Source organism: Actinia tenebrosa, unplaced genomic scaffold (genome assembly GCF_029948245.1).
Source record: "Actinia tenebrosa isolate PJP-AT-01 unplaced genomic scaffold, QUT_ActTen_1.0 PGA_scaffold0__85_contigs__length_37466705, whole genome shotgun sequence".
NCBI classification, from domain to species: domain Eukaryota; kingdom Metazoa; phylum Cnidaria; class Anthozoa; order Actiniaria; family Actiniidae; genus Actinia; species Actinia tenebrosa.
The window spans coordinates 33,149,610-33,174,247 of record NW_028292569.1 but is presented as its reverse complement, the minus strand read 5'-3'; the positions used below and the strand labels follow the sequence as shown (position 1 = coordinate 33,174,247).

General features: G+C 39.4%; 1 protein-coding gene across 2 annotated transcripts; it reads left to right on the top strand.

The window, feature by feature from the left end:
- Positions 1–1,211: 1,211 nt before the first annotated feature.
- LOC116302781 (glycogen debranching enzyme) lies at positions 1,212–23,237 on the top strand. Of its 2 annotated transcripts, none has more exons than XM_089024287.1 (25): positions 1,212–1,293; positions 3,535–3,766; positions 5,057–5,641; positions 6,983–7,216; positions 7,654–7,869; positions 8,436–8,702; positions 9,006–9,063; positions 9,793–9,916; positions 10,531–10,697; positions 11,144–11,245; positions 11,801–11,959; positions 12,551–12,728; positions 13,204–13,346; positions 13,716–13,846; positions 14,028–14,239; positions 15,011–15,144; positions 15,453–15,586; positions 16,009–16,272; positions 16,395–16,674; positions 17,931–18,178; positions 18,977–19,089; positions 19,555–19,769; positions 20,450–20,547; positions 21,157–21,244; positions 22,063–23,237. In XM_089024287.1, exons 1-25 carry the CDS (start codon positions 1,212–1,214, stop codon positions 22,333–22,335), a joined length of 4,737 nt encoding a protein of 1,578 aa, XP_088880413.1. In that variant the 3' UTR covers positions 22,336–23,237. The 2 variants fall into 2 exon arrangements, with proteins under 2 accessions (XP_088880413.1, XP_088880417.1); XM_089024291.1 differs by having other exon boundaries at positions 16,395–16,614; positions 22,063–23,236.
- The last annotated feature ends 1,401 nt before the right edge of the window (positions 23,238–24,638 follow it).

Genomic DNA, 24,638 nt, shown 5'->3' with positions numbered 1-24,638 from the left:
GATAATATATTTTTTTGCAGTTATTTGCATGAATCTTAGAATTAAATGATAAAAAATGACCTCTGCAATTTGTGTTGTATATATACACCTACTTGCAAGAACGTTGACATACGAAAATAGAGCATTAGTGATTTAGTGGGATAGGAATTATATTAAAAAACAAAAGAAGATCACTGAAGCTGAACTTTTTCTTTTGTCTTTTAATTTATTCCTTCTCGCTAAATTACTAATCAAATATCGTATGACAACGTTTTTGCAAGTAGGTGTATTTATATATATATATATATTTTTTTTACCCAACCAAATCACTATCGTTATCCTTTTAAACGACGATTACACTTTTGTCTGGCTTTTTAAAGCTTATTAAAGAAAGAAAAGAATGGGCCCGCTCGAGGACTGGGGTGAAAGCATTTGGGTAGATACAGTAGGTATATTAGATATGACGGGCGAAAATCAAACATTCTATATCTATTCTGTTATATTCTATAAATTGAGAGAGAAAAAGAAAGGAAGAGAGAGAGAGAGAGAGCGAAAAAGAAGAAGAAGAAGAAGAAAAAAAACAAAACAAAACGAAAAAAGAAGCAAAAGCTTAGTAGGTATGATGCATAAGTCACCCATCCAGGTACTAATCCTCCTTAGACGGGCTTGACTCAGTATCTTGAACGTCCAAGTTTTTTCCCACTCGGCCACGGTTCCATGAAATTAGCACAACAGTGCTCGTGAAAACAATCGGCAGCCAATAGACTAGCTTTTTTAACTTCATACTTTCAACCGATTCCGTGCGTGGCAGAGATGCAAGGGATTAGCCGATATGGTCTGGGGGCCGGCTGGTCTCTCCCCTGATGCTTCGGCTAGAACATTTTCTTGCGTAATTCGTACACCCAAGGGCAGAAGGATTTAATCGCCGTCAGGTCCGAAGTCCATACGACGCCCCAGCTCTGCGGATGTCTCGGGGGTATGGCACATGAATCGATTTTTAAAAAAAAATTCTGTCGGTGGACTTCGGTTGTTCATATCCCATTGTATCAATATGTTTTTTTTTATAGCATCCTTGGTTGAACGGATTAAATGCCACGACAATATTTAATTTTCGACGACTTTATCAACTAAAACTAAATCCCAGAAATCTGGTTAAAAAAACGGTACATTCCCCCAGCTGCGCCAGCCCGCTGACCAAAATCCTGGAAGACTGTGGGCTCGAGATCGCCAAGATGGCGGCTCCCTTCCAGGTCAGGGTGCTGCAGCTCTGCGCTGGGGAAAACCTCCAAAATAAACTCTACAGACTCCAAAAAGGTAAGTACTTTGCCACAAAAATAAATGAACGTATCTAATAAGCCTTGTTTTACCTAAATATTGCCTGGGAACGTTTGGAATGAGGTAAAAAGTTGGTTTAATGTTGCACAAATATTCCATCTTTCAATCTTTTTTTAACAAATGTTGTATGCTTTATGGTTTTCTGTTGTAAAACGCCACTGTTTTTGTACTTCTGAGAGGTTATTTTAATATTCTTTAGAGATGAATAAGTGTTACATTTGCTTTTGCTGCAATAGTATCGCCTTTTTGTTTTAATTTCTATCTAAAAACAAAGCTCTGATTTGTAGGTTTTTCTTACGTCAAGCTTTTATCTTGCTAAATAAATCAATCATTTTAATCTATTTAATCTTTAACAATTGTTTGTATATAGTAAGCTTATTATTATGATTATTATTTTGGCTGGCTTGATAAAAATCCTAAATGGTGTAGGAGTAGTGCACTCACCTCGCACCTCTGGTTTTGATTTCTGGACTTACACCACCGTGAGTTGACGGTGCCCTGAACTAGATCAACCCAGAGGTTGTTTCAGAGTTTGATCTGTGAGTTAGTACTACCCTGACTTAGATCAGCCCAGAGGTTGTTTCTGGGTTCGATCTGTGAGTTAGTTGTGCCCTGATGCGGATCAGCTAAGAGGTTGTTTCAGGGCTCAATCTGTAAGTTAGCTGTGCCCTGACTTACAGCAGATCAGCCAGGTTGTTCCAGGATTTGATTAAAACATTCAATGGATATCTTTTTACAGCAGTCTTGAGTCTTGATTTACTTGTCTTAAGTGTTTACCCTGGGGGGATGGGGTGGGGTTGACAAGTGTCTTAAGGCTTCAGACAGGCTGTTGTTTAAGGGAGTTAATAAGTGAAAGTGAAATGGTAGAGCAACAAAGAAATTGATGATGACTTTGACAGCAATTAAATGATAAATAAATGAAGAAGATTACTCCTTGTGTTAAATTGTGTTTTTTCTTACCTTATCTAATCTATAAACATTAGGAAAATAAGGATCAATATTGAAGCACTTCAGAATGCAACTCACTTTGGAGGGCAAAACAATTGGTTCCCAATTTTCAGGAGATTGAAATTCCTTTGTTTTATCCTTCAAATTGAGCTCCTTTGATTTCACATGCAAGGGTGACACCGCTTCGGCAGATAACATGGCCTTTTGTTTTGATAACTTATGACATCGTGCTCAACCATATCCAATAATTGCATAATAGCACATCATCCAAAACTGTACTCAAGTCTCAAATTATACTAAATAAGATATTAATTAATCACTATTGTTATTATTGTAATTATACAGCTTCTCATTAATCCCATATAGGTAACTGTCCAATTATTTTCTTAATTGGACAGGTCTTGTTGATATGGGATTAATTAGGCAGCTATATAATTAATAGGTAATGGGACTCCATGCTGTCCAATTAAGAAATAATTAGACTCGAAAAATTCCTCTGACTGCCAAATTGGACTCGGCCTACGGCCTCATCCAATTTCGTCAGTCCCTGGAATTTTCCTCGTCCAATTATTTCTTAATTGGACAGCATAGAGTCCTATTACATATACTAATTGGTTTTAGTATTTTTACACAAGTGCATATAATAAATTCAGTGTGCTTATTATGCTGTGATATTCACCTACGTGCTCACCCGCACACTCGTTTGTTGATTTGTGCTGCTTGCAGAGATAAATAGAATTTGAACAAAAAAACTTTCTCTCAGTCATTAAATTCACTTGTGTTTTCATTTATCTCGGTAAACATTCCCCAATATTCACTTCCCCTTTGGCAAATAATTGTTAATTATGTTTTCTCAATGAAGAAACATTCCAGTGGTATTCATAATTTGTTTTATTATATAGATATCGATGAAATACCAGGTTTTCTCTAGTGTCGAAAACTTGATATCTTTCACCAGTGGAAGATACCATATCTTTCACACGTGAAGATATCGCTGTTGACATAGTAACATATTTTAATAAGGAATTTTTGAGCTACTGTTTTTTATTTAAGTTTCATCGATATCTACATAATAAACAGAACATTACATGGCCGCTTGGAGATACTAACTTTATCTTATCGTGTTCAATTTAGATATCTCACTCATTTGCTGCCCTCACTCGTGATAAAATTCGTATCTCTGCGCGCCCATGTAATATCCTCTATTTACTAGTAATGAAACTCTTCCCTAAATTCAAAATCCTCACTTTTTAAAACTTTCTAATTTTCTAGGTTGGAAACTCCAGTTCACTCTATCTCCTGAACTCCAGCCATATGATGTTCATCTTTTTTGCAACCATCCTCTTCCTGGAAATTCATTTGACAGGAAAAAGTACCAGGACTTGAAATGGGTGTCTCCAGCCAAAGACAAGTGCGACAATGGAGATAGATATGCCGAGCTTATTGTCCATCAAGCTGGTTCGTTTCACTTCTATCTGGAATACGATGATGGTAGGGGAGATAGGTAAGACCATATTACTACAGTACTTGCATGATTCATTGGACACCTCAACTAATATACCAAAGTGCTCTGGTCTGGTCAGGCTTCCCTGATTTTAATCCCTCTTGTCAAGCCCTAATGTAAAGAAGTCTTTCAATATCAAATCCTATGGTCTACAGTCTTTCTGTGTTGCTGCTCCTCAACTTTGGAACTCTTTACCGTCTTCACTTAGGCCTAGGGCAAACGTTAAACTTTCCATGCACCGAACTTATTAAAAACAATGGATATCAGGTGATAATGAGATGGCATTCTTTGATTTAATTAAGTTCTGTGCATGGAAAGTTCGACGTTTGCCCTAGGTCTTAGAGATACTTCTAATTTATCTTCTTTTAAAAATAATCTTAAAACTCATTTATTTAAAATAGCTTTTTCTTTGTAATTTAATTTAGCGCTTAGAACAGACTTTTATAAGTGCTTTACAAGCTTTTCTTCCTCTTGTCATTATTATTATAATGCCCCTCCCCCCTGATTATTAGGCCTCTTTTCTAGTGCTAATGCAAACAAGGCTACTCTGATTTAAAGCCCTCTGGTCTAGCTCTTATGTAAACAGACCCGCTTATGCATTTCAATAGAAGCCGGCAACCGGCAGATTCTGCCATCTACTTTTGCTAATTCTGCCGCCTACTTAGCCACTTCCCAATGTAATTGTAAATTTTGATTAAAGTTTTTTAAAGTTCGTTAAAATAAATTTTAACCCAATCTTTGTTGCTGAACTACGAAAACTGCAACGCAATCGAAACTACAAGGATCGTTGTCCTTCATCTTGAATTTTTGTGAGAAGAGTGAGACTGGTGACATGTATGCCTTGATTTACTGCCTATTTTAATTTCATAACTGCCTAAAAGAAATTTTATTGACAACCCTGCCCCATGATTTGGAGCCCTTTGGTCTAGCGCTAATTCAATTAACAACCCCCTTCTGAATTTTAAGCACTTTGATCTAGCGCTAATGGAAAAAGGATCTCCCGATTTTAAGCCCTCTGGTCTAGCATGTATACTAATGCAAAAAAGGCCCCCTTGATTATAAGCCCCTTCCCCCTTCCCCCTTCCCCCAAATACAGTACAAGCCCTTTGAAGCCCATCAAAAAATCCTTATGATTGAGTATTATTAGCAGAGGGCTTACAAATTGTGCATTTTATGGTAGCTAATGTGGGTGTACTAGAAAATACTGAGTCATGGAATAATCCGTGGTATTCTACTCAAAACCATCACATTACTGTATTTTTATATGTAATTTTGCTCTGCATTTTTCAGACCTTGTAAGAAATTATCTGAGACGAGTGGATATTTCACTGTAGACCCAACGTTATACCTCAATGACAAAGAGACTCTTCCCTTGGATTGCATCAGTTTACAGACTGTTCTGTCCAAGTGTCTTGGACCAATCTCACAGTGGATGGACCGACTACGAGTCGGCAAAGAAAGTGGATACAATGTGATACATTTCACACCGATACAAGAACTTGGAGGATCAAAGTCAAGCTACTCGTTGTTCGACCAGTTACAGCTAAACCATCAGTTCAATGAACCTGGCTCAAAGAAACCAGCGAGCTTTGATGATATCAAATATGTACTCGAAAAAATGAGAAAAGAATGGAAAGTTATTTCAATAGTGGATATTGTACTCAACCACACTGCGAATAATTCCAAGTGGATTATGGAACATCCTGAATGTGTCTATAATGTATCTAATTCACCTCACTTGAGGCCGGCATTCTTACTTGATAGGTTGCTGTGGTATTTCTCCTGTGATATTGCCGACGGGAAGTATGCAGATAAGGGTATTCCACCAGAGGTTAATAACGAGCACCACGTTCATCTTATTGGAGAGATTTTAAGGTAACTAACTACTACCACAGGAAAATCAAGCACTGTACAATAATTTTCCCGTGTGCTTAAATATAATGCATATATATAATGGTGTCCTAATGTAAAAATGTATTTTTAAGATATGCAAGTTTTTACACTTTCTATGACTTTTGATCAGAGCTTACAGGGCAATGAGCAAAAGTATGACCACAATGAATGCATTTGCATACTTCTATGAACAGGCTTTTGTACCGTTAACTGGCACATTTCGATGTGAAGCTGTCTGGTTTTCCCAAATAAGGCATGTAAAGGCTTGTTGGAAGCAAAAAGCCAGTGCATATATGTATGCAAATACTTTAAAGGTGGACATACTTTTCTGCATTGCGCTGTAAAATAATGGCTGATCAGTGGCTGGTCATAATAAATGGCCAAATCAGGTTTAGCTCTGTCATACATGTACCTTATTTCTGGCTCAGCAGCATTACTGGTCAAAATGATTGGCAAAGCAAAGAGTTACCCAAACAAGTTTCAATACTGACTGGAATTCCTATGTAGAAATATATTTTAAAGAGATGCAACATATTACACTTCATACGACTTTGATCAGAGCTTATGATAACTGCCTGTCAGTCGCTGGTCCCTGGGGGGGACTTTCTTGAAAAGTGGGTAGGGGGGCTTGACGGACCTTTTAGGGTTGAAAATTAGACCCTGTTACCTTTTAGGGTCTCCGGCTGACTCCCGGCTGACTCCATACATTTTCGCCCCCTACCCACTTTTCAAGAGAGGCCCCCGCCACTATTACAGTTTAGTAAAAATACGCAGGTGATTATAGGAAATCTTGTGCACTGATTGGTCAAGAAACTCACACTGTCACACAATAAACACCTCAAGCAAAAATCCAAGATGGCGGCCAGCCGCTTTGTTGCTGTTACCAGGAAAAAATGCCTTTTATCTTCTTTTTTTTCTTTTTTTGAAAGAACCACCTGTGTATTTATACTAAAACAATTATTTGCCTCATGCTCAGTAATTATTGGGGAATATTTACCTCGCCGCTCGAAGACTCGCGTCTCAGTAAATATTCCCTGATAATCACTGAGCATGAGGCGAATAATTGTTAAATAAGCCCTGCTGGTCATGCACACAACTATAACTGTATAAAAAATGGTTCTCTCATTTGGCCTTTTTTCCTAGTCTTCTTTTCCAGATTTTTTTCCTCAGACCCCCCTCCCCCCTCCCCCAGATTTTCTTTCCAGATTCCCCCCAGATTTTTTTGGTCTTATGCCTTTATCTTGATTGGACTCGTAATTGATAATACTGTACTGTATGTACACAATGTTTTTTTATTTAATATGATTTTTATATGTTATCCAGAAATGAGCTGATTCCTTCTTTAAAGCTGTGGGAATTCTTCTGTGTTGATGTAAAAACAGCAGTAGAACAGTTCAAGAAGGCAGTCATGAAGAGCAAAAAGAGAACATCAAGTCCTGAGTTGGTACCTGAGTTGGTTAAAGGTGAAAAGCTTCAAGTCAAACCAAGCTCCAAATATGAGAGGAACATGGCAATGATAGATATGGATGATGCACTCAAAATGTTTAATATTGAAATGTATGTAAAAAAGAGCATACCGCTTTCGAGCGATAGGCGAGGGCGAGAGGAGAGGAGAGGGAGAGAGAGAGGGAGGAGCGGGAGAGGAGAGGAGAGGCGAGGAGGAGAGGAGATGGAGGAGGAGGCGGAGAGGAGAGGAGGGAGAGGAGGGACGGAGGGCGCGGAGAGGATATTTTCGTGTATTGCGTGGCTCTGTCTGCTATTCTGTATCTTCTCTTCTTACTTTCTATTCTATTCTCTTGTCTCTTCCTCTTCTCTTTTGTTGTATTTCCAGTGTTCTGTTCTGCTCTGATCTCTCCTCCTTCACTTTTCTTCACTTAATTCTCTATTCACCTCTTTCCCTTCCCTTCCCTTCCCTATCTTCCCTCTTTACCATTCCCTCATCACCTCCAATCAAAAATATCATACACATCACTGTTTTATTAATCCCTAAACAGACCAGATGTAACATCGGAAAAGGAGCGTCTTCAAAAATGCTGCTCTGCACTTCAAGAACACCTGGAAACCTTAAATGAGGAAATTCAATTCAATGGGATACTGAGTCATGTTGATGCTGCTGTTAATAATGTGCAGGCTACTGTAAGATACGAGAGAATTGAACATCATGGACCAAAACATCAGGAAGTGTCAAGAAATGATCCATTGGTTACTAGGTATGTTGATGCTAGGGATGATTCCTACAAGAGAAAAAGGTTTCAGTCAGTTCGTTGGTCAGTCAGCCGTTCAGTCAGTCGGTCAGTCAGTCGGTCGGTCAGTCGGTCAGTCAGTCGGTCAGTCAGTCGGTCAGTCAGTCGGTTAGTCGGTCGGTCGGTCAGTCAGTCAGTCGGTCGGTCAGTCGGTCACTTGGTCCAGGGCCGTAACTAGGGGGGGGGGGGGGGGGAGCACAGGGTGCACGTGCACCCCCCCAATAAAAGCTTAAGGTCCGCTCATCCATCTCCTTTATTTTTTATTTTTTGGTTCTGCTTTCTTTTGGTTACCTTTATTTATTTATTTAATTTATTTATTTATTTATTGTTTTGGTTATTATTATTATTTTTTTGGTTCTCCTTTCTTTCGGTTACCTTTCGGTTACAATGGCCCGATTTTATTCGATGTGCACCCTCCCTGTAAAAGTTCTGGTTACGTCCATGTGGTCAGCCGGTCAGTCGATTAGTTGGTCAGGAGAGAAAGATATGCGAAGAAACAATTCAAGTACTAATCCTCATTTCAATAATTCTAGGTATTTTACAGTGTATGGTCCAGACAAAACCATAGAAGATGACGAAAAGCTAATGGACTCCAACAAAGCTCCCTTCTGTATGGCTCGCCAGGGCTGGATGTTTGGAGGAGATCCATTGAAAGACTTTGCTAGACCTGCATCTAATGCCTACCTCAGACGTGAAGTGATCGCCTGGGGTGATAGCGTTAAACTGCGCTATGGGGAGAAACCCGAGGATGCACCTTTCTTGTGGGAACACATGGTTAAATACACCAAATTATGCGCTAGGTTAATAAGCCTTCAATACCATCCACTTTTATATCTTTCCTATCAGCCGACAAACCCACCTAATGTGTCCTTGAAGTCTCATATGAGACTTGGTAGCTCAGTGGTTAGAGCATGGCACCGGAATCGCCAGGGCATGAGTTCAAATCCCGTTCAAGATCCAGAATTCTTTCCGAGTCTTACAATTTGTAGCTGCATAAGTTGCTTCATATACTGTGAGGGTCAGCTCAATTTCACACAATACCTAGTAAGATCAAACTCTGAGCTGTCTTGGACAATAATTATATTTTTTCTTACTTTATTTAGGCTTTTCTCTGGTGTTCGTCTTGACAATTGTCACAGCACTCCACTCCATGTTGCAGAGGTAACAGTTTAGACAACAGCTCAAAACCCTTCCCAGTAGACCGAGGCAGTTGTGATCTTTTTTATCGCCTTAGCGTCTGTTATGTTAACCGCAAGTGTATTTCAAATCGACCAACGTTGTACCACGTGGACATGTTTTTTTAAACCACGTGATAACAACTTGACTGCACTTCGGTCACGTGGTTTTAAAAACTTGTCCTCGTGGTTCAACATTAGCATCACGTGGTCGATTTGAAATGCACTTGCTGTTAACATAACAGACGCTACAGGGCGAACTGCCTCGATCTGCTAGGAAGAGAAATAATTTATTTCTGGAATCAATGTATTTTTTCTTGTACTTTTTAATGAGGTTTTACCGCCGTTTGCATTGCTACGCGGCCACCCCAGACTAAAATCGCGACGTGCACTTTGCAAATAGATTGCCGTCAATCAAACACGTTGACGTCATTTACACGCGTGTGTGATTCAAAAGGCGCCAAAACTTGTCAATTGTTTACAAGTATTATGAGCCACACTCACCGGGCCTATCTGGGCCGATGCAAACGCGTGTAAATGACGTCAACGTGTTTGATTGACGGCAATCTATTGCAAAGTGCACGTCGCTAGTTTTGTCTGTGGTGATCGCGTAGCAATGCAAATGGCTGTAAAATAATTGATTCTCTTCGGGACACCAAGTGAACACACAGTTTCTGAAGTGTTTTTGCCGTTTTTCTTTCTCTGTATATTACAGTACATGTTAGACGCTGCTCGCAAGGAAAACCCTGAGCTCTATGTAGTGGCTGAACTCTTCACAGGGTCAGAATTGCTGGACAACATTTTTGTCAATCGCCTTGGAATAACATCGTTAATAAGAGGTACAATGACACAATACAAACAATTAGTAAAGATACACAGGTGATTATTGAAAGTCTCGCGCGCTGATTGGTCAAGAAACTCACACTATCACACGATAATCACCTCCAGCGATAATCCAAAATGGCGGCTTTATTGCTGTTACCGGAAAAAATATCTTTTATCTTCTTTTTTTTCTCTTTTTTTTGAAAGAATCACCTGTGTTTTTTTACTAAAACAATTATTTGCCTCAGGCAGAGTGATTATTGGGGAATATTTACCTCGCCGTTCGAAAACTCGCGTCTCGGTAAATATTCCCCGATAATCACTTCAATTGTTAATTATCACACTGCACCATGTTTATTCCCATGATAATTAGCCCGAGTAGAGGCTATATATTTTTTGTTTAACTCGGAGTAGCTTCACTCTGAAGTCTGTTGCTCCAGTCAACATAGCTACTGCTTTAGAAAGGTCCATTCCTTTCACATTATAGTCCAGATGCGTCGCAACCTTTGACCACTTCCACTGTTATGGGCTTCCTGTGGTCAAATAAGGGTCCAGAGTCTAGCGTATTTCGCAGTCATGTACTTTTACATACAAAATTTTTCGTCCCAATAATTCTTATTTCTTAATACAGAGGCTATGTCAGCACATGACGCCCATGAAGAGGGTAGGCTCATTTACCGCTATGGCGGAGACCCTGTAGGGTCCTTTATGGACCCCTTATCAACCAAGCCTTTTGTACCTGGTATTGCTCATGCGCTCTATATGGATGTTACCCATGACAACGAAAATCCAATCAAGGTAAGGAACTGGGCATGTGCAACCGCTGGACTGAAATACTGGCGTATCATAAAATTATCAATTCTGAGGCTGATTTAACTGAAACTAACTTTTAAACCCACTAGCAAAAATTTCAAAGTCACTAGCGATCTTTTTTTAAAGATAGGAATGACGCGTGCATGCTGTGTGCTCTCATAAAGCTCGCGCTCCCAACCAATCAGAACGCGAAATTAATAGCACTTATTGTATATTTTGCCACAAAAGAATACAGTTTCTGAAAGCTAAATGAACATAGATTAAATCTATTTTTTGAAAAAGATTTTTTGGAAAATCTCTTTATGAAAATCTGTGCAAGATTTGAAGTAGCGCGTATAGGGGTCCAAATCCGCTCCTGATACCTTAAAATATACTGTAAAGAATGTGCAACTTGAACAAAACTATATGCCAAATGTTATTTGTTTTACCAGGTTCGTTCAGTGTATGACTCTATGGCCAGTGCTGGTCTGGTCAACATGGCTTGTTGTGCATCAGGCAGTAGTAGAGGATACGATGAACTGGTACCCCATCACGTGAGTTTGTGACGTTATAGTACTGACCTATACATGTTCATTTCATTGTTTTGGTTGTACGCTAACATGCCTTGCTGTACGGTCCTCAACACCTCAGGCATACAAGCAAAGTACTAGGTTATTTGATCGTTCATTCCTTCCTTGCTTCATTCCTTTTTTCCCTTCGTTCCTCGCTTCTTTCCTTCGTTTGGTCTTTCATTGTTTGTTCCTTCCTTCCTTGCTTTGTTCCTTGCTTGCTGCCTTGCTTCGTTGTCCGTTCCTTCCTTCCTTCCTTTTCTTCGTTTTTCTTCCTTTTGTTCCTTCCTTCCTTGCTTTGTTCCTTGCTTGCTGCCTTGCTTCGTTGTCCGTTCCTTCCTTCCTTCCTTTTCTTCGTTTTTCTTCCTTTTGTTCGTTCCTTCCTCCTTTTTCGTTAAAATTATTCATACGAACATACTTTGTATTAATACACTCAGATAGTCATATCGGAAGTTCCCGTACAAAACTCACTTTTTGTCCTAACAAACTTCTTGTCTTTCGATGTAAGGTGTGCTTCTTAATGTTTTTTCTTCTTGTTAGGTACATGTTGTAAAGGAGGAAAGACAATACTTGTCTTGGCCTAACAAATCCTCCCCCCTTCCTGGCAAAGCCTTCCTGGCCCCTGATACTGGTATTATATCTGCTAAGAGAGCTATCAACCAGCTTCACAAGAAATTAGGACAAGAGGGATATTCACAGGTGATTAGGAGCTAAAAATAGAATGTATCGTGCTGCAATTGTTGTAGTTTTAGCTTTTGCTGCTAGTTTTTTTGTTACTGCTGCCAGTGCTGTTTTTGCTGTTTCTGCTGTTCCTATTATGTTTATACTTAGATATTTGTTGCTGCTGCTGTTCCTTTGTTGCTGCTGTTGCTCTTCTAGTTGTTGATGTAATTGGCTTTTATTTATTGTTGCAGTTGTTGTTGCTGCTGTTGCTGCTGTTGTTGTTGTTGCTGTTGTTGCTGTTGTTGCTGTTGTTGCTGTTGCTGCTGTTGCTGCTGTTGTTGTTGTTGCTGCTGCTGCTGTTGCTGCTGCTGCTGTTGCTGCTGCTGCTGTTGCTGCTGCTGCTGTTGCTGCTGCTGCTGTTGCTGCTGCTGCTATTTCTGCTGTTGGTGTTGCTGCTGCTGCTGTTGTTGGTGTTGTTGCTGCTGTTGTTAGTGCTGCTGTTGTTGCTGATGATGCTACTGTTTGATGTTCCTATTCCTTGTCATTGCTGTTTTTGCTGCATCTTCACCATTGTTTCATTATATATTGATTGTTATTCATCTCATCCATTTCACTCTTTCCTACAAGGTATACGTCGATCAGATTCATGCTGATGTCCATGCCATAACTCGTCATTGTCCTGACCAGCGCAGGACAGTTGTACTTGTGGCTCACTCAGCCTTTAAACTTCCTCCAGACCATCTACTGCCAACAGAGTCTAATATGAAGGTACAGATGCATGGTATTCCACCATTAAACATACCAGGTTCGTATGAGTTTAAACCTCAAGTAAATTTTATTGCTACCCTGAAACAATCTCTGGGCTGATCTAAGTAAGGGGAAGCTATCTCAAAGATCGAAGCCTGAAACAACCTCTTGTGCTAGTGTGACTAAGTGGATGTTGAACGGCAAGAATGATGAAACTCATTGCAGGTTTTTTCCAAGATAGGTCGCAGGAAAATAAGTGAAACTAAAACTAAAACTTGAACTAAACAAAAACACAACTAAACAGCACAAAAATCTGGAGCAGAACTGATTTATTCTTCAAATTACGAATACTGTTGCGTGATCACTTACATTATCATTCCAAATATGGCTAGTACAAACGTAACGCAACAAACTGGAACAAATCTGCAACCAGTATGTTTTCAACTAGTAAAGACGATGATAATAAATACAAAAGATGTTTATGTCTATATGTAACAAGGATGTTTTTGCTCAATCATTTTCTACTTGTTCAGGTGACATCGAAGAGGTCATTTTCGAGGCAACTCTTGTGAAGAAGAATGGCTTAAAGGAGTTCAAGAAAGATGGCAGTTTCATCAATGGACTAGAGTCACATGTAGCAGTGATTCAGGAAAATATACCAATACAACAATCCAAGGTGCTTTATATACCTGCTTAGATTGGCTCAGTGTTAAAACATTTCAGATCAAATGACCATTCTCTTTGACTAGTATCATATAAGCAAAAGACCCATTCAGCGTGGCTCAATGTTGTCCCATTTCAGACCACATCTCCATTCTCTTGAGTATTGGACAAGCAATAGACCCATTCAGCGTGGCTCAGTGTTGTCCCATTTCAGACCACATGTCCATTCTCTTGAGTATTGGACAAGCAATAGACCCATTCAGCGTGGCTCAATGTTATCTCATTCCAGACCACACGTCCATTCCCTTGAGCATTGTACAAGCAATATACCCATTTAGCTTGCATAAGTGTTGTCCTTTTTTGCCTTTTGTTTTGTCAACAGACCTGCACTATCATTCGTAAAGAAGGTGCCAATATGTGTGAGGTGATTTTTGACCATTTTTCTCCTGGAAGTGTCATTGCATTTCAAGTCATGATGGAACCTCGAGTTCGCAAAGCCTTGGGACAGTTAAGGTAAGAACTGTAAGGCAGTTGGTTGGTCGGCCAGTAATTCTGTCTGTCTTTTTATCTATCCATCCTGCCTGCAGGTGGCTTTGCTCTTTGTCCAAATTTCTGTCTGTCTGTCTGTTATGTCAGTCAGTCTGTCTGTCTGTCTGTTCGTTACATATAACAATTAACGATTTTTGTCTTTCAGGTCTCTTTCATGTGAGATGTATGGTGTCACCACAGGGAACCAAGAGAGCGCAAAATCACTACAAGAGCTCAACGCCATCATAAGCAACCTGTCTCTCTCAGACTTGAACCGGGTGCTGTATCGCTGCCATAACGAGGAGGCTGAGGAAGGCAGAGGTGGTGGGGTGTACAATATACCTGACTATGGACCACTAACATATTGTGGTCTGCAAGGTAAGGATATGTTTGTGTAAGGTAAGTAGATAGGGGATATGCAGGCAGGCAAGTAGGTCTAGCATATTATGGTTAGATTGAAAACGATAGTCTTGTATCTAATGTCTAATGCGTCTAATGTCTAAAAAAAAAACAACCTCTTGAAGGCTCAATTTGACGGAAAAATTTTCTCTGCAACTTGTCTCGCATGAATGCTTACAAGGTGCAACGGAGATGCAAACGATTGCTGCAACTTGTCTCGCAACATTTTTTAAATCGAGCTGTAGGTTACACGCTGCAATGGTACACGCAACTCGTTTTGCAGCGCCGTTGCTAGACAAGTTTCAGAGAAAATTGCTCCGTGTAATCGCGCCTTAAGCATTGGCTCATTTTATTTCAGACCTTGTGTCATTTGCTTGAGTTGTATTCCTATTCAATCACGCGTCTTCTCCTGATCAACGTCAAAACAACAGAGAATTGATACTCTAGGGAATCACACGTGATCTGCAATGGGAAAACATTACGCCGAAGCTAAGGAGGTCCATTCATTAGATAGATGTATTCTTCTTGATGGGTGGGATGGATAAAGGACAGACTCGTAACCAGTCGCTTCTCTTGTCTTATTGATCTCGAGGTGCATCAAGGGAAGGAACGAAGAGAAAGCGAAGCCGTCACTTTTTCACTATCCTTTCCAAAAGCCATCGCGCGCATTAAAAAAGCGCGAGTGACGACTGGGTACGAGTCTGGATAAGGAATGGGGTGTATTGAGAAAGCTGTTGCGTGTCTTTATAGGATTTCTATCTGTTTTAACGGATGTTCGTCAACACAATGATCTGGCTCACCCAATCTGTAAGAACCTACGTGAAGGCAACTGGATGATGGATTACACAGTCAACAGACTATTACCAGTACATGGAACTAGACAAGTAAGGAATCCTTTTGTTTTCTTTCCATTTTCTATCGTTCCATTTCTTTTGTCTCATTTCCTTTCCTTTCCTTTCCTTTCGTTTCGTTTCCTTTCGTTTCGTTTCCTTTCCTTTCCTTTCCTTTCCTTTCCTTTTCGTTTCGTTTTTCTTCCATTCTTCTCGTTTCTCTATTTCATTTCCTTTTATTTATGTTTCTTTCTCTTCCTTTCTTCTCCTTTCTGTAGCTATCCTATCCTATCCCGTGCTGTCCCACCCCATCCTATGCCCTCCCATCTTCCATAAATGATCTCCAATATTTATTCTTCTAGTTAGGTGTATGGTTAGATAAGGCATTCAACCTGGTTAAAGAGTGTCCTCGCTATCTAGTGCCCTGCTACTTCGATGCCATCATCACTCCTCTCTACCTGATGCTCCTAAAGAGAGCCTGGTCTCTTATGTCAAGGTAAATATAACCGCGTGATCTGAAATGTCGTTAATTTTTTTTATGGTGGCCTGGAAATCCCTAATTTCAAGAGGAAAAGTAGCACCTCAGTTTTGCAAATTTTCTGGATTCTGATTGGCTGCAACAGGTTGTAGCTCTAAGAGAACGGGTGGACAATGAACACTATTGTTTGTTTTTGCCAATATCGACAGCTCTTCTCGATAGTTCTTCTTAGCGCTTGCGACATAACTGTCAAGTGGAGGTTGATTATACATTCCATCCTCGACTTGGAACCATTGTTCCTTGGTCACTCAACCAAATTCAGAAAAAGTCTATTCAAGACGTTTGAGGGTTTTTGGCTCCAATTTTGTTCCTTTTCATAACTTCATTCCTATATTTTTTTGCTCCAGCTTTCAGTTTTTTTAATTTCCCATTTTCAACAGCTTTGTCAAAGATGGTTCAACATTCGTTAAATCCTTGGCATTAGGTTCAGTGCAGTTCCTTGGTCTCACCCGATCAGCAAATCTCCCTTCCCTCTCCCCCTCAGTTCATTATGGCCCCGTGTCTGGGTCAGAGATGCCTACTCTTATGTCTATGGCTGCGGGATTACCGCACTTCTCTACGGGATTCATGCGGTGCTGGGGACGGGACACTTTTATTGCACTTCGTGGACTCATGCTGACTACTGGGCGATATGCTGATGCAAAGTAAGTATGATGGGATCTCTGTGGAAATGTAAAAAAGTCCCTCTATTTTGATTGGATAAGGATGTGTGCTGTGATTGTCTCAACCATGTGTATTCTAACTTCATCGTTCCACCTCCCCCCAGACATCACATCCTTGCCTTCGCTGGGTGCCTACGTCACGGACTCATCCCCAATCTCCTGGACGGCGGAATCAACCCAAGATACAACTGCCGCGATGCAGTATGGTGGTGGCTTCAGTCAATCCAGGATTACTGTAAAATAGTCCCACAAGGTTTAGATATTCTAAAAGCTGCAGTAGTTAGGGCATTCCCTTCTGACAACACCGATCACGCGGGTAAAGAGGTGAGAGATTCCCCATGGCTGATGCGATGGCCTTACTCCAGTTTTATGCATCAGAAGATTGTAAGTGGTGGTTTCGTATAGAGCTTTTTAAGTTGTGACGTATTTCCGGGTCCAGTTGCTCGCGACCGGAAATAACGTACTATTGGTAGCAGCCTATAAAGTGAATTATGCACGCAATGCATTAACCACCACCAAGTAAGAAAAAACCTCCATAGAACAGCTTTTCGTTTTGGACCCGGAAGTCATTTTCCATACGATTGACGTCACACTTGGAAGCTCTATTGTGGCATGGTTAGACAGCAGCCATAAGGTTAAACGTCACACATTAACGTTAAAAACACCACTTTAAGTCTATAATAGATTCTACACTTGCTCGTTATCATCGCGGCCATATTGGTGGCATTTCTCAAAATATTTCTTTTATTTTTCAATTAGGCTTTCAATCACCTGATAAAAATCTTTGAATCTCATTATCTGCTCCAAATGGTGGTTAAACAATGACTTTGACTATCATGTGCTGTCAACTCAGTAGAAAGAATGCTATTGAAAACTTGTAATTCATCAAGCAGTACCACCAACATGGCCGCCATTCATGTCTTTGTCTGATGACATTTTTCGGAATGAATGCAATTCCTCAATAGTCCCCTTCACAGTTCCCTGCGCCATCTTGAAAGGTAGCCGTGCCTTTGCATCGAAGTGAGATGAACGATGAGCTTGCAATGATAGAGACATGCGAATAATTGTCCAAGGTCTCTTTCATTACACGCTTACCGTTCGGTTCGCTTCGATGCAAAGGCACGGCTACCTTTCAAGACGGCGCAGGGAACTGTGAAAGGGACTATTGAGTGACAGGAACCCCAATACTTATAGACCCCTTGCATGTGACGTCAAAGGAATTCAATTTGGGGGACAAAGCAAAAGACTTTCAATCTCCTGAGAATTAGAAACCTATTGTTTTGCCCTCCAAATCGCGCTGCATTCCGAAGTACTGCAAGGTGTCTATACACCTCTCTACCTTTGGCGTAATGTTTTCCCATTTTAGACCACGTGTCATTCCCTTGAGAATGAGATTCTTTGTTGGAGTTGTATCCATATTCATGTGTCTTCTCATGTGCAACTGAGCGCAACCGTTAAACAAAGAAATGATACTCTAGGGAATGACATGTGGCATGAAATGGGACAACATTATGCCCGAGCCGAGGAAGTCTATTCCCTAGAATTATTTTTGAAGGGATCTAGAATTGTGTTGTGCATATCGATTGATTCAAATAACGTACCCATTGTTTTACTATAATTTGACTAGCTTTTTGTCTTAGGAGAAACCATTACATGACGTAATGCAAGAGGCAATCCAGCGTCATTTCATTGGCGTACAGTTCCGTGAGAGGGGAGCAGGGCCGAGCCTAGACCACAACATGAAGGACAAAGGGTTTAACGTGAGTGTTGGCGTCAACGAGAGGACTGGGTTTGTTTTTGGCGGGAACGAGTGGAATGCTGGGACATGGATGGATAAAGTTGGAGAATCGAAAAAGGCGGGAAATGATGGGGTACCTGCAACTCCAAGGTAGTGTTCTTAATACCTAGCGCAATGATTTTTTGCATTTTTTTACTACTATTATCGTTGAAATGCGACTCAAGAATTTCAATGACCTTTAATCAAACACCTAAAATAAAGAGGGAAATTTTAGACTGAATTAATTATCTTAATCCTCTAATCCTCTAAGATCTTTAATTCAGTCCAAAGTTTACAAAGTGGACACCTTCGGTACCTTGCATGGTGTCCTCTTAATAAAGGGTGTCCACTGAATAGAGGTTTATTTTATAATAAATATAGTGGTAAGTGTATTAAGTGGACACCTTCAGTACCTTGCCTGGTGTCCACTTAATAAAGGGTGTTGACTGAATAGATGCTTATTTTATAGTAAATATAGTGGTACCTATATTAAGTGGACACCTTCAGTACCTTGCCTGGTGTCCACTTAATAAAGGGTGTTGACTGAATAGATGCTTATTTTATAGTAAATATAGTGGTACCTATATTAAGTGGACACCTTCAGTACCTTGCCTGGTGTCCACTTAATAAAGGGTGTTCACTGAATAGAGGTTTATTTTATAGTAAATATAGTGGTACCTGTATTAAGTGGACACCTTCGGGTCCTTGCCTGGTGTCCGCTTATTACAGGGTGTCCGTCCGTTTCTTCTATAGTGAATACAGTGGTACCCCCCCCCCCCCCCGTTTAATAAAGGATGTCCGCTGTGTGAAGAAAATAATTCGATACATTGCAACTGGCTGTCCGTTTAAGGAAAAGTGTCAGTTAAACAGATGTACTTTTATTTTATTTGTATTTGTACGTAAATATAGGGATGGCAGTGCTGTGGAGCTGATTGGTCTGTGTAAGTCAGCTGTTCGATGGCTGGGGGAGCTAAGTGACGCCAAGAAATTCCCTTATTCAGGAGTATCCAAGATGCAAGATGGTAAGCTTACAAAAATGGCATGAAAAATAACATTGTCACCATGGATTTGGTCGTCATCATCGTAATGTGTCACAATCTTCATGTATTATCATTATCGTGTGTTATCATTATCCGTGTCATTATCATGTGTCATTATCATGTGTCAGCATCAACATCATCATGTAACATCGTCATCATCATCATCATCATCATGTATCATCATCATCATCATCATGTATCAGCATCATCATGTATCATCACCATCATCATCACCATCACCATCATCATCATCATCATCATGTATCATCATCATGTATCATCATCATGTATCATCATCACCATCACCATCATCACCATCACCATCATCATCATCATCATGTATCATCATCATGTATCATCATCATGTATCATCATCATCATCATGTAACATCATCATCACTGTCATTATTATGCCACTTACGAACTGGTGTCTTGATTTCCTCTCAGGCTTCCCAACGGCATGGACATACAAGGAATGGAGCGCAAAGTTACAAAGCAACTTCGAAAAGTACTTCTGGATCTCAGACAAGCTGACGTCCCAGGAAGAGAGTGAAGAAACATCTTTGATTCACAGGCGTGGTATATACAAAGATACTCACAATGCCACTCATCGATACACTGATTATCAGCTGAGGCCTAACTTTTGTGTTGCCATGGCAGTGGTAAGATTTTCCCGCCATTGTGACGTATTATAAGTGGACGTAATGATAAACATATCCTTTTCCGCAGACATCTCCTTGGCTATTTTTTCTTCTCGGTCATGCCTCGTGTTCATAAGCTTCTTTTCTTTCGTGCCCTATAGAGCGTTTTCACTCACGTGAGAAGGCAGTCATAAACAATAGAAACTTTCTGCACAGTATTTGCATAAAAATAGAGTTCAATTCCCGGAGGATAGAAAATGTATTGTTAATTGGTACCCCATAATGGCCGCTGTGACGTCACGTGAAAACGCTCTACAGCTCCCAGCATGTTTATATAATAAGTTTATTTATACCACACACAGAAGAATACATAAGATGGCAGTAATTAATTAAATGAAAAATTCTAAAGGTATTGGTATTGAAGCTAATCGAGCTGGGTAACACAAGATTATATCACAGTACAAAGACGTGCGTGTTTTATATTTCTTAAACATAGTGACGTCATTTTTGTCCGTGTTAATCATGATGGTATATGACATGACGTGTCGTATACCATCTGAAATTTTATAACGTCATTATTACCATTTGATCAGGGCATTCATCATGACAGGGCGTCAATATGTTTGCTTTACATTGATGTCAGAATTATAATCTGGAGACGTCATGCGATTTCATCTTGGTGATATGATTGTTATTTTTAGGCCCCAGAGATGTTTAATCCAGAGCATGCTTGCAAAGCCTTGGATGTGGTAGAGAGTACTCTACTTGGTCCTCTTGGAATGGCTACTCTTGACCCTGAGTAAGTACTTATAAATAGAACACTAGGGACCTTTAGATTTGAACATACATGTTCGATTGCGACTTCAAGATTCTCTTGAGAATAAGTTTAACAAATTGACATCAGATCTTTATGTGTCTGTCCTCTTATTGACAATAAATTGCGTCATCACATTGTCAAAGTAGTGTGGATCCACGAGGCGTAGATGAGTGGATCCGCATACTGCTTTGACAATGTGATGGCGAAATTTATTGTCAATAAGAGGACAGACAAATAAAAATCTGATGTTAATTTGTTTTTTACAATAACAAAAACGATAAAAACTTCTCATTTTTAGTGATCAAAACAACCAACGGAAAGAGCGCGCGCTCATTGACTTCAGCTTATAGAAAATAACCAATAAGCGCGCGAGAAATTTGTAAGTTATTGTAAAATTTTTGTTTGAGTTGTATCTATATTCATGCCACTTCTCGTGCGCAACCGTTAAAGAAATGATACTCAAGGGAATGACACGAAATGGGAAAATATCACGCCCAAGGTAAAGAGGTCTATTCTCTAGAATCTTTTTTAGGGGATCTTGTACAAGGGGTACATAACTTGTAGATCGACTAAACATTTTTCTTTCTACAGAGACTGGGCTTATGAAGGTGTTTACGATAACACCACTGACTCAACATCTTATAAAAGCTCCAAAGGATTTAGTTATCACCAAGGACCGGTAAGAAACTGAGTAATTTTCAATATATAATGATGACAAATTCACGATATGGATCTTGCATACCATTACCATGACGATGTCCGGGACCATAAATTCTGATTGGATACTTGTTGCAATGATTCATAGCCACCTCCAAGGCCTCTCTTTTCTTTTACTTTCTTTGACACTTGGGATCCTTGAGAAGGCAGAGGGGACTTTGGGAGAAGATGCAAGTTAGCTCGAAACCTATTTTACATTGCTCTACATGAGAGGGGAAAAAAGTAGACTCTTGCGGATGAGGGTAGCCAGTTGATCTAAAATAGTGACAGAAATTACTTCACTGCATAACTGAGGTATCATGAAGCTTGAAAATTGACCAGGGAAAAATAAAAACCTGTCCACAATCGTCCACAATTGCAATAGAAATATGAAACTCATTAATTATTGCGCCATTAGTGTTATTAAGGGCTTTTTAGCAAAGTATTATTTGGTAGCTTGCAAATCCAGAATTTAAAGAGGAAAACATGACCCCTCAGTTTTGCAAATTTCCTCGATTCTGATTGGCTAATATTTTTTGTCAGATGAGCTGAGTACATTGAATGAGCAAATCACTGCCATGTGCCGTTTCGTTTCACTGGCACACAATTTCCTCGATTCTGATTGGCTAATATTTTTTTGTCAGATCAGCTGGAGTATATTGAATGAGCAAATCAATTACATGCGCCGTTTCGTTTCACAGGCACAAAATCTTCTTTCGTGAATCCTCTCTTTATACCCTTTCTGGAATATTAAGACATTACTGCTGTCATGTGTTATTAAAATAATCATAATCTCTCCAGGAGTGGGTGTGGTGTATAGGTCCTTTCCTACGAGCACGTTTATACTTCGCCAAAGAGTTCAAAGGAAAAAAAGGTCTCGAAGAGACTGTTATTAAAGTCAGAAAAGCCCTGGCTCAACACAAGGTCCAGATCACTGCCTCCCCCTGGCGAAGCCTACCAGAAATTACAAATGCAGGTGGAGACGTTTGTAAGGATGGCTGCCCAGCCCAGGCGTGGTCTATAGCTTGTATACTAGATGTCCTTTTTGATATGGAAAAATATCTAAAAGAGTAGAGAGTGGGCATAGTAAGGTAATAGTTCGATAGGTATCACTGTGTTGTATGACTAAAGACTTATCTGCACAAGTTTTGCCTCGTCTAAGAACTAAAAATTTGCTTAAGTCAGCTGTAATGTAAAGAATGTGCAGCTTGAACAATATACCCCTTACAGCACTTCAGAATGCAGCTCAATTTGAAGGGCAAAACAATAGGTTTCCTATTCTCTGGATATTAATTTTTTGTTTGTTTTTCCCTTCCAAATTGAGCTTCTTTGACGTCACGTGCTTTGGGTATATACCAATGTTTTGAAATCCCACAGGTTTTAAATGGTATCTGTGATTGGCTGATTTATAAACGAGGCTAAGCCTGTACAAATGAGTCTGTGGTCTTCAAAAACAGCGGTATGCATCGAATTTGAAAGTGTATGGTGTATGCTAAATATCATGAAATGATATGAAAATGGCATGAAAGCTATATACTAAAGCTTGTATATTGGTCCTATAGTTATGTAAAAAAACACGATAAATTGAGGATGGGACAGAATGGTGAGGGGGCACATGGAGAATAGCTTAAAGTGTATATCAAGAAATATTTTTTCATAATCACTTATATGTGAACAGTGTAGTAGTGTGGTCGCAGTATTTTTGTATGTGGTCTTCTCTTTTCAGAGATATAAACATTTGAAATATCAATATGCAAATGAGATGAAGTAATTCAAGAATGTGTTACATTTTGTGTTCTGAAGTGTTCTGAAGTAAAATAACCTAAAAGTGTACAAAAACCACATATTTCAGTTATAAGGATGATTTGCAAATGAAAAACTGCAGTACTTTCCTCATCAGCATTTTTGTATAATAAATTAATCTTGAATTTACGTCATCTTATTTCCATTTTGATATTTCAAATGTTTATAACTCCGAAATGAAAATTCCACATACAAAAATGCTGCAACCATACTACTACACTATTCACATATAAGTGATTTCGAAAAAAAATTTTCCTTGATATAAACTTCAAAAAAAAAAAAAAAAAAAAAATGGGGAGGAGGGGCGGAGCAGTGTCAGAGAGTGCGTTCTGTGTATAGAATCAAGGAAGGGATTTGGTGAATAAACGATGGAGGATGGGACAGAATGGAGAAGGGACACATGGAGAATTACTTAAAAGAAGAGAGAGGAGGGGCGGAGAAGTGTCAGAGAGAGTGTTCTATGTATAGAGATTTCATCCACGGTACAGACAGAGTCGATAGGTAGGGTTATGCAACGCGTACAAGGAATTGGATGAGAGAAGAGTAGTTTAGGTTAGAGTAGGCTTGTTAAAACTGTGTTTCATGAACTGTTTCGTTTGTATTAATAGTGAAATCCATTGTTGAGGAATGGGTGCAGATGGGAAGGGTAGGGAAATTGATGGTGAAACATTCAAGGGGTAGAGAAAAGGGAGAGAGTATAATAAAGTCATATATGTAATTTATAAAATTCTTTGATTTTTAAGATATTTTGATATCTTTTGATGTACAATTAATTAGTGGTTGATTCAATATTGACTATTCATCTCGACTTTGTTTTGTTTTGTTTTTATCAATTTTATTATTTTGTTGAGTTGCATTAATTTATAACAAGATTATCATTGATTGGTTGGTGATCCAGTTTTAATATAAAAATTTCAAACTGATGCAAAATGAATAACATTATGAAATGATGTTATGTAACCCAGAACCTTGTCAATCGAAAAAACCTCCAAATTAATCTTTTTAAGAAGATATGAGTGTATAGTGGCATGCAAATATGTATCCACATGCATGAAACATTTTTCCAGAATACATGGAAAAATCTCACCCTGCATGCATGCAATTCTCACCTTAGATGCATGCAAATTTCATCTTGCATGCATGCAAATCTCATCTTGCATGCATGCAAATCTCATCTTGCATGCATGTAAATCTCACCCTGTATGCGTAAACCCTACTCTATGTTAAGAAGTGGTGAAAGTTTTCATCGTAATCCTCTCCGAAATAACTATAAAATTTGACTGCATTGGTTGCTAATTCATCTTTCATTGAGTCTTGATCTAGATTTGGTCTATTCTTCAGATGTTCATATTTTACTGCTTTCACAATCCTTAAGTTGTTTTATAGTTGAATTTCTAGGAAACCTTGCAAGGACTCTTGTGTCTAAAAAAAAATAGTAGAAAGTTTCCATTGTATGTGACCTTATCAGAAATGTGTGGGACTAAATGATATCCTTGATGATAAATTTCTTCAATTAAAATCTTTTTCGAGCAGCTCTCTGCGTCCAGGTTTCCTTTATGGATTATCAAATGCTT